The following is an 11,137-nucleotide window of genomic DNA, read 5'->3' as shown; positions in this document are numbered from 1 at the left end:
CCAAAAGGGATCTATTGCTTCTTTTGGCAGCCTATGGCACTTTAAATATTCTCCTCCAGCACCATAACTCAAAAGCATCAGTTGGGACATAGTAGTGATAAATAGGTTGTCGAATCAAGTCCATGGAGTCCAATCAAAGTAACATTTCCTGAAGATCCACAGTGTTTAAGCTATTTTAGAGAAGCCTCACATTCCTTATGTCTTTCTGTTCCTCTTATTACACTCTTTCTCTCTCAAAAAATACATACATTTAGTTCCCAACTAAGAAAATTTTGTTATCTTGCCACTGAATAAGTAGTAGATAGTTCCTAGCATTAACTTTATAATTGGAGGAAAATATTGTATGAAAAAGGTATTTGTTGCTCTGCTAATGCAGGAAAACTGAGTTTGAACAAGAAGAAGCCGTTAGAACAATACCTCTGTAAAAGCTTCATAAAGCAGCCCCAGAGAAAAGGTGGTATTGTTGATTGAGACCTCATTGTTGTTTGCTGCCAATGACTGTTTCTTCCAAGGTTTTTAACAGGACACTTTGTCTATAAGACACAAGTTTCTAGAGCAAACCCAAGAGGTTATTAGACTGAAACCAACTCTACATGAGCCCTAATAACTCCTTTAGGAGCTCTGGTAGCGTAGTGGTTACGAATCGGGCTGCTAACCTTAAGGTCAGCAGTTCAAAATAACCAGCTGTTCCGCGGGAGAAAGATGAGGCTTTCTGCTCCCGTAGAGATTTACAGCCTTAGAAATCTGTACAGGGTCGCTATGAGTTGGAACCGACTCCACGGCACATAACAACAACAATATCTCCTTTAAGGAGTTCTGGTAGCATAGCGGTTATGAATTGGGCTGCTAACTTCAATGTCGGCAGTTCAAAACTACCAGTTGTTCCGTGGGAGAAAGTTGAGGCTTTCTGCTCCCGTAAAGATTTACAGCCTCGGAAACCCTGCGTGGGGTCACTATGAGTCGGAACCGACTCCATAGTACTTAACAACAACAACAATAACTCCTTTAAAGAATGCTATTTTTAGATGTTTGAAAGAAAACCAAAACAGCTTTACTAGCTGAACCAGAGCAATGGTTTTTCAAACCCTTTACATTCTACAAAGTGCCTTGGAAGCTTGAGGAAGGCAACACTGATTTGGCAGGGAATTTGAATCTTTGCCTATTGTCAATTCTGTCCTCTTTTATCTACTTTGTCTTTGGAGCATATTTCCTATAAGATATTACTTTAAAAACAAATAAAAGTGCCTTACTATTTTTAACAACAGAAACAAACTGTCTAGAGCACTTGTTAGGTGCCATCGAGTAAGTGCCTACTCTTAGTGACTCTGAACAACAGAATGAAACATTGTCTGGTCTTGCACCATCCTCACAATTGTTGCTACTCTAGGGAACTAAATAGATCTTAGATTTTGAAAGGATTACTCTGATTGCCGTGTTAAGAATAGACTGTAGTGGGTCAAAGATAGAAATACAAAAAGTAGGTTGTTGTTAAGCGCCGTCAAGTCGGTTCTGACTCATAACGACCAAAGAGGTCTTCCTGGAGGTATTGAGAGACCACCAGATTTGCATGTATTTTGAAGGGTGAGCCAACCATTTTGACTGGTGGCTACAGAAGTTAAGAGCTGTTCCATGGAGCAGCAGGAGCAAGGCCTACGTGGAGTGGTTTCCCCTCAGAATCCATGTCTACTTTAGAGGTGGACATTCTAGCTAGATAAAAGCATTTATTTTCTTCGTTAATTTGTTTTTACCTTTAAAAAAATTTAATGACAACTACTTCCCTCAATAGACACAGATAGTTCATTATTAGTTAGTGAAGGGCATCTCTTGTATTTCTTGGAGAATTAAGAATAATAACAAATAACACATTGCATTTGCAGCCAGCCAAGAGGAGAAAGTTCAATAATGTATTTCTGTGCTACAATAGGAAATGCTAGGGGCTTTATGTCAGAACACAGATTCTTCTCTCATTTTTCTTCTTTCTTACCTGCCTCAGAGGAGATGCAGCCATGAAAGAGTTTCAGAGTGGCCGTGTGTATGTATGTACCACACACACACACACACACACACACACACACACACGGAAGGGAGTTGTGTGTGTTGTTTTGTTTCACACTCAAATTGCTGCCTTTTAAAGAATTTGTTATTACCAAAAGTAAAAGAAGAGAAAGAATTTAAATAATAAACATCATTTAAAATGATGAGAATCCCTTTTTCAACATGGACAAGTTTGAGGATTTCACAATTTTTGTTAGCTGTAACTCACTGTCCATGTTAGTTAGAGTCATATATTCCTGAGTACAAATTCCAGTCTACTGCTTCAGTGAGCTCCTGAATGTCTGTATTTTCACATCTCTAATAGGAAAATTTGATTACCCACTTCACAGGACTGCCATGAGAAGTTACTACACACTGCAAAGTACATTGTGAACTAAAGACTTTTGTAGGCATGACTCATGGTGCAGAAGCTAGTAATATTCCTAATCATGATCTATGTCTCTGCAAGGTCACTATCTTCTTTCTCTTCTATGCTTTAATGCCTTATTTATTATTTTTACTTTTTATGTAATGAGTCTCTACTAATATAAAACTAGATGATCACATTTAGCATGCATAAAATTGCATGTGTTTACTCCTAAGTTTTAATCATGAAAATTTGGAATCAAATGAGCATGATGTGAAAAGTTGACTAAGAAATAGCAATTAGTCATTTGGTAGGCATTTTTGTTAATCTACAGACATATTTTCATTCTTACTATAACATGGAGAGCTGTTATATATTCAAATTTGATCAGAAGAAGTAGAGTTGATTTAATTTATGGTAAAATTACAGATAAACAGACACTTCACTTCTTCTAATTAGGTATTCCGTAATCTGTATAAGGAGTCCTCGTAGTGCAGTGGTAGAGTGCTTAGCTGCTAACCAAAAGAAAGGTAGGCAGTTCAAATCACCAGCTGCTCTACAAGAGACTAAACCTGGCGATTTGCTTCCATAAAGGTTTCAACCTAGGAAAATGTTGTACTCTGTCCTATAGATTTGCCATGATCAGAATCGACTGGATGACACATAACAAAACAACACCGCCTGTATCCATCACTTCAGTGAAAGCTTTTATAACAAGGTTATGGCTAGCACCTCTGCTTTGTTCTCAGGTGTAATTTCCACCCATGGAGAACTGCATGTTCTCTTCACTCCACTCATCAGTTACCCCAGTTCATGGAAATTTAAGGTGTTTTTTTGTCTACGATGAAATACCATTCATTATTGTGAATGATGCTAAAAGTCCAGCTTCAAAAGCCATCATTGCACTTGTTTCTGTTGATGCAATGATTTGATGGACAAAGCATCATGGTAAATAATGCTCTTAATAAACCTATGGAGCAGACATGTACATTTGTTGTTCTTGTCAAGTGCTGACAAGTCGTTTCTGACCCATAGCGACCTTGTATAGGGTTTCCAAGGAGCAGCTGGTAAGCTTGAACTGTCAACCTTACAGTTCAAACTGACCTTGCAGTCCAGCGCATTATTCCACAGTGTCACACCAGACATGTACATTGCTGTTGTTAGGTGCCATCTAGTCAGTACCAACTCGTAGCGACCCTATGCACAACAGAAGGCAGCACTGCCTGGCCCTGTGTTAACCTCACAATCGTTGCTACGCCTGAGCCCACTGCTGCTGCCACTGTGCCATTCCATCTCTCTGGGGGTCTTCCTCTTTTTTTCCAGTCCTCCACTTGACCAACCCTGATATCCTTCTCCATTGATTGGAGTATTACAGAGTCTCCCTTTTGAGTTTTTTTGTGTATTGAAGTTATCAAAAAGAAAACTTGCATCTGTCCCTAAAAAAGTTAGGGAAAAGCTAAACCAATTAAATGGTGAGATTCCCCCTAAGAGCCCAGTAATACACAAGATTTTATTCTGAGCTTCTGTAAGTACACTTTGAATACTTTATGGGAAGAATTGCAGTGGCTTAATCGATGAGTCAAAATCCTCATCATAGTCTTCAAGGCCGTAGAAAATCTAATTCCCCACCTATACCCATGATTAATTCATTCCCTCTTTAACCTGTTCTCCCATTCTACCCCTCACTCGCTCTGCTCCAGCCACCTTTGACCCCCTGCTGTTCTTCACATCAAGCACACTCCTGCCTTAGTGCTCGTATACTAGTTATGGTTTCTGCCTGACGGCTCTTCTATCTCCTTTAAATATCGGCTCAAATCTCACATTTTCTAGGAGGCCTGGCATGTTTAAAAATACAAAAAGTTGCTGTTCCCTTCCTGTTGTACTCCCCACCCTCTTTACCCTGCTTTACCAGTGTGGCACAGTTTGTACTCGACTACTAACCTAAAGATTGGTGGTTTGAACCCACCCAGCTGCTCTACAAAAGAATTTGAGAAAGCTATGGTAAATGAATGGTGATTCGAATTGAATCCATTTAATTACAGAACTAATTCAAAACAATTACACGAATTAAGGACAATATGAATATTATAATCCTGGGCAGTGAAAAGAAATAACAAAAAGCAGGAAGTACAAGAAAAAGCTACAGAAAGAACGGAAGTCTTAATTTTACAAAAGCACTCAATCTCCCTAGTGTTTATCTAAATACATGCATTAAAAGATGCTTTGAAGACCGTTGATCATCTATTGGTTAAATATCTTAGGACCATAATCCTGAACTTAAGCAATTCTTACCCATTTTTCTCCTGGAAAGGTGTGTTCAAATCACACCTGGGTTTTAAAATTGAGGCATCCTGGTGTGGCACTGTAGGATAAGCACTAGACTACTAACCTCAAGGTCAGTAGTTCAAACCCACCAGCTGCTCTTTGAAAACCTGTGCAGGGTCTCTCTTAAGTCAGAACCAACTTGGTGGCCCTTAACAACAACAGTTTTAAAATTGAAAATTGTTTTCATGCCCTTGAATCATCCTGCAGAGAGTTGAAAAGGAATGATTTTTGTTTGTTTTGAGCTACATGTTTCTATTTCAGATTCTTGTCTCCTTAGTTACAAGCAAACTCTTGTTCACAGGCAGATCAAAGCATTTAATAATTTAAAAGACTTTACTGTGTGCCGAATTTTATGAGTCAGGTGTTCCTTGTTTTAGCAGCCTCTGCATTAGAAACTGAGACAATGAAGTCAACAATGTATGCTTTAACAAACCCCTTCCATTGATTCTGATAGATATTAAATAAATCTTCATTGTTTTGTTGTTGTTGTTAAGTACCATCGAGTTGGTACCGACTCATAGCGACCTTATGCACCACAGAACAAAAGACTGCCCGATCCTTGGCCAACCTCACTACTGTTGTCACGCTTGAGTCCATTGATGCTGCCACTTGGCCAATCAATCTTGTTGGGGGTCTTCCTTTCTTTCTCTGTCCCTCCACCTTACCAAACATGATATCCTTCTCCAGCGACTGGTCTCTCCTGACAATATGTCTGAAGTATGGGACCCAACAATTTACATTTCTAGCAAATTCCCATCTGAGGCTGATGCTGCTCTGGAGAGTATAGGAAAGATGCCCATCTAGATGTGATTGCCTTGTCTTGGCCTTCAAGAAGCTGTGTTCTGTGAAGCTACTTTGGTGGGTGTGGCCCACTGTTTCTCCAGCTGTCTCTCAACTCTATAAATGTTAGATGTTGTTATTGTTGTTAAGTGTTGCTTAGTCAGTTCCTATATATAGGGTTTTTGAGGAGTGGCTGGTAAGCTTGAACTGCTGACCTTGCAGTTCATACTGTAAGTATGGCACGGTGGGTCAGTCCAGTGCATTAACCCGCAGTGCTACACCAGGACTTCATAGATGTTAAATTGTTGTTGTTGTTATTAAGTACCGTGGAACCGACTCATAGCAACCCTGCACAGGGTTTCCGAGGCTGCAAATCTTTACGGGAGCAGAAAGCCTCATCTTTCTCCCGCAGAACAGCTGGTAGTTTCAAACTTCCGACCTTGACGTTAGCAGCCCGATTCATAATCATTACGCTCCCAGAGCTCAGATGTTAAATAGGACATTATAAATAATGACCGTAGTAATTGTTGTTAGATGGTTAGGTACCATAGAGTCAGTTACAAGTCGTAGTGACACTGTGCACAACAGAATGAAAACACTGCCTGGTCCTGTACCATCATCACAATTGTTATCACATTTGAACCCATGTTGCTGCCACTGTGTCATTCCATCTCATTGGGGCTCTTCCTCTGTTACTCCGACCCTCCACTTTACCTAGCATGAAGTCCTTCTTCAGGGACTGCTCCTTCCTGAAAATGTGTCCAAAGTATGACAGATAAAGTCTTCCCATCTTGGCTTCTAAAGAGCATTCTAGCTGTACTTCTTCCAACATAGATTTGGTTGCTTCTCTGGCAGTCCACAGTGCTTTTCATTTTCTTCTCTAACATCATAAATCAAATGCATCAGTTCTTCACAGTAATGTTGTTGTTAGTGCTGTAGAGTCAGTTCTGACTCATAGCAATCCTATATAGGGTTTCTGTGGAGAAACTGGTGGGTTTGAACTGCTGACCTTATGGTTAGCAGACCAGAGCTTACACTACAGAGCCACACCAGGAATGGTGGTGGCTGTGTTCCGTGGAGTCAGTTCCGACTCATAGCAACCCTGTACAGGGTTTCCGAGGCTGCAAATCTTTACGGGAGCAGAAAGCCTCATCTTTCTCCTGCGGAACAGTTGGTAGTTTCAAATTGCTGACTTTGCGTTTCGCAGCCCGATTCGAAACCACTACTTGCTCGCTATGTGTTAAAGCAAAGACACCGAGCCATCGTATTTTCATTTGCCTCATATTCATGTGCAAGTTGGACAATGAATAGAGAAGACCATAGAAAGACATCAAGCTTGGTGTAAAGTAGAGGGTCAGAGAAGAAGAGGAAAACCCGCCCCCCGCCAAAGAGATGAATTGATAAAATGGCAGCAGCAGTTGGCTCAAACATAACAATTGTGAAGATGGCACAAGACAGGCCCGTGTTTGTTTCTATTGTGCATAGCGTCACTATGAGTCAAAACCAACTCAATAGCACCTAACAATAACAGCTATAGTAATATTGTTATGTCGCTATGGGTCGGAACCGACTCAATGGCACTTAACAACAACAACATAGTAATAATAGTAAATGCTGTCCATATATTACCTCATTTATTAAACTTTACTTCTAATATAGGTACTATTCTATTTTACAGATCAGGACACTAAAGCGATAATTTCTCAAAGTTCCATGGACAGTAAATAAATGGCAATGCCAAATTCAGACTGCCTGATACTGTGCACTCTGAGCCACATCAACAAAAGCTTACTTTATCTTCTGTTGGAAGATGGCACTACTTAGTTCTGGAAATTTAATAAAAATAAATAAATAAAATTTCTTCTCTTCGTCAAGTATTTCATTCTTACAACTTCTAAAATTATTTAGTGACTGAGCAAATTAGACATTATAGATTAGGAAAGTTGTGAGTAAATAATGGAGATCAACTAGAAGAAAAAGATAGTTACTGGTTTTAAGTTACCTGTACCTAATTCATGCCATGGTGCATACGTTTGTGCTATAAGACAAAGACTTGGGATTGAAAGTAAATTTGCTACATGATTCCATATATGAGGGTGCTTCAGAAAGTGTTTGGCAGTATTCATTATCTTTTCATTACACTTTTTTGATGAGTGTCTAGAGTCCATTCACTCTTCAGTGTCTTCAGTAATTTTGTGAAAAGTATTGTTGTTGTGTGCCGTGGAGTCAATTCCATTCATAGCGACCCTGTACAGGGTTTCCGAGGCTATAAATCTTTATGGGAGCAGAAAGCCTCATCTTTCTCCCATGGAACAGCTGGTAGTTTTGAACTACTTACCCTGAGGTTCACAGCCTGATTTGTAACCACTACGCTACCAGAGCTCCTTATTGTAACAAGTATAGGAATAGTTAAAATGATGTATGCTGTTGGTGTGGCACTGTGGGTTAATGCACCAGGCTGCAAAGCCATTTGAACTGCAAGGTCAATGGTTCAAGCTCACCAGCCGCTCCTTGGAAATCCTGTTATACAGGGTCACTATGGGTCAGAACCACCTCGATGGCTCTTAACAACAACAACAATGTAGTCACCCTAAAACTTAGTATATAAAGTTAAAACATAACTGAAGTTAAAGCAAAAAGAAATGATTGCCCAAGTTTAACACAATATTGTCCTGGTACTTTTTTCCTGTTAATCTACTTTTACTTTTTTCTACTAATCTCAGATAAAAATTAGAACTAGGAGAAATATAACAATTCATTAGACTTCATTTCTCAGGTAATAAAATATTTTTCTCATTTCCTGTCAATTAATAATTTATATAAAATGTAGTAGTTTCTCTTAGTATAACAAAAAATCAAACCTCCTGCCATCAAGTGGATTTCAACTTCCAGTAACCATGTAGGACAGAGTCAACCTGCTCTTTAGGGTTTCCAAGATTATAAATCATTATAGAGCAGAGAGCGTCATCTTTCTCTCACGGTGTGTCTGGTGGAATTGAACCACCTATCTTGCACTTAGCAGCCAAATACTTAAGCCACTGTACCAGTGGGGCTACGGCTCTTAGTATAAACCCCAATCCCACTGCCATCAAGTTTATTCCTACTCATAGCGACCCTGTACAGGATTTACAAAGCTGTAAATCTTAATGGTAATAGAAAGCCTCATCATTCCTCAGAATGGCTGGTGGGTTTGAATAGCTTACCTTACAGCTACCATTCCAGTGCTTATCCTACAGCACCACCAGGGCTCCTTTCTCGTAGCACTGTTGTTGTTAAGTGCCGGTGAGTCTGTTCCGACCCATAGCAACCCTGTATAGGGTTTCCAAGGAACGTTGGTGAGCTTGAACCAGTGACTTTATGGCTCAGACCAACATTGCAGTCCAGTGCATTAACCCACAGCACCACACCAGGACTCCATTTATAGACTACTTAAAATGAAAATTGAAACATCATCCACCTCGTAAATATCAAACTTAATTTAGATGACAGGTGAAAAATAAAATAAGTAGAAAGTATTCTAAGCAAAGATAAATGCTAAGATTGGTCTTAGCATTTGTATTGAAAGAAGTCCAAGTTGCACTGTAGGCATTAGGGAAAAACAAGGCTCCAAGAATTGACAGAATATAAATTCAAATGTTTCAGCAAACTGATGCATTGCTGAAAATGCTAACTCATCTATACCAAGGCAGAACAAGATCATACCTAATGATTTAAAATCAGGAAAGGTGTACACAGATTTGTATCCTTTCACCATACTTATTTAATCTGTATGCTGAACAAATAATTCAAGAAGCTTGATTATAGGAAGAAGAATGTGGCATGAAGACTCATGCATTATGCAGAGGACACAACCTTGCTTGCGGGGAGTGAAGAAGACTTGAAATACTTACTGATGAAGATCCAAGACCACAGCCTTCACTATAGAGACTACATCTCAATATAAAGAAAACAAAATTCCTCATAAATGGACCAATAAAAAATATGGTAGACCGAGAAAAGATTTTAGTTATCAAAGACTTCACTTTGCATGGATCTACATTGAACTCTCAGGCAAGCAGCAGTCAAGATGTAGTGCATTAGTCATGTTTGCTGCAAAAGACATCTTTAAACTGTTCAATTGCAAAGATGTCAGTTTGAGGACTAAGGTACGCCTGACTCAAGCCATGGTATTTTCAGTCGCCTCATGTATGTGAAAGTTGGGCCATGAATAAGGAAGACCATAGGAGAATCAATGCAGGTAAAAAATATTGAAAGTACAATATTCAGAGTTCAACAAACAAATCTGTCTTGGAAGAAGCCAAAACGCTCTGTAGACGTGAGGATGGCGAGACTTTGTCTCATTTTTGTACATGTTAGAAAGGACCAATCCCCGGAGAAGGACATCATACTGGGTAAAGTGGAGGTGAAAAAGAGGAAGACCCCCAATGAAATGAATTGACATAGTGGCAAAAGCAGTCGATTCAAACATAATTGTGAGGATGGCCCAGGACCAACAGTGTTTCGTTTTATTGTACGTAGAGTTAACTATGATTTGAACCGAAGAAAGAAACTTAGATTTAATAATCAGATATTACATTGAATTTTGTTTAGTTCTAATATTAATTTGGAATCCCGATGTGTTGCTGTGGGTTAATGCGCTGGACTGCAAAGTCCATTTGACTGCAAGGTCTGTGGTTCAAGCTTACCAGCCACTCTTTGGAAGCCCTATACATGGTTGCTTAACAACAGCAACAACAATATTAATTTTGTCGATTATTAATTTGTATCCTTTTCTCTGATCTTAGACCATTTATAGATGTTCTAAACTCTTGTTTCTTTTAAAAATGTAATGAAAACTGTGGGTACTTCCTTAAAATGGATCTACTCACATAAGAAAATTTATATATGACTGTGAAAATGAAAATAAAAGCTATAGAAAATAATTTTTTTAAAAAGGTTGTTATTTCTCCCATGAAACAGCTGGTGGGCTCAAACTGTGGATCTTGTGGTTTGCCATCCAGTACTTATCATGTAGAGCCACCACACTCCCTTTTAAAAGGTACCCATCGTTAACAGATTTCTTCCTAGATATGGCTGTTTTCTATTCAGGTAATATGCAAGTTTAGAAAATTGGGCTGTCTGTTTAATTAAGAAATTCTGTTCAGTTTAAGTTGTATTTTATCATACTTGACAAAAAACGATTTTCAAAGAGCAAGGATTCAATAACGACCATTTTAAGGATCTTGTTAATTGCTTAGAAGCAATATTAATAATCTTACTTTCTATTTAATATGCAAAAGTAAGCATCTACTTCAATTTTGTCATGATTTGGATTGTATATATTTAAGGTCACAGTAATAGAATGCTCTGATTTCTGTATTTCAGAATTGCCGTTGCCTACAGAAAGTGTCGATATTATTATTTCTGACATTCCATTTGGGAAAAAGTTTAAGTTAGGAAAAGACATCAAAAGCATTCTGCAAGAAATGGAAAGGTAAGATGTTGAATATATTTCCATAATTTCCGAGCCTTTGGGCATTTGACCAAAATATATCATAGCTGTGCTCTTCAGTTACGGTTTGACTGCATTATAGTCATTTCTCGGAGGGAGATTGTGAAGCATAATTTTCTAAAGGTTTCAGATCAGAAGTT

At 38.8% G+C, this 11,137-nt stretch overlaps 1 protein-coding gene across 1 annotated transcript in view; it reads left to right on the top strand.

Moving 5' to 3' along the window:
• LOC102815661 (THUMP domain-containing protein 2-like) overlaps positions 1-11,137 on the top strand; it is a 68,973-nt gene that overhangs the window by 47,956 nt on the left and 9,880 nt on the right. Inside the window, exon 9 of the mRNA XM_006839459.1 lies at positions 10,871-10,979. Coding sequence (XP_006839522.1) covers positions 10,871-10,979 — 109 coding nt within the window. The remainder of the gene's footprint in view (positions 1-10,870; positions 10,980-11,137) is intronic.

This window comes from Chrysochloris asiatica, unplaced genomic scaffold, assembly GCF_000296735.1.
Source record: "Chrysochloris asiatica unplaced genomic scaffold, ChrAsi1.0 scaffold00024, whole genome shotgun sequence".
Lineage (NCBI taxonomy): Eukaryota > Metazoa > Chordata > Mammalia > Afrosoricida > Chrysochloridae > Chrysochloris > Chrysochloris asiatica.
This window is presented reverse-complemented; position numbering and strand designations above follow the sequence as displayed.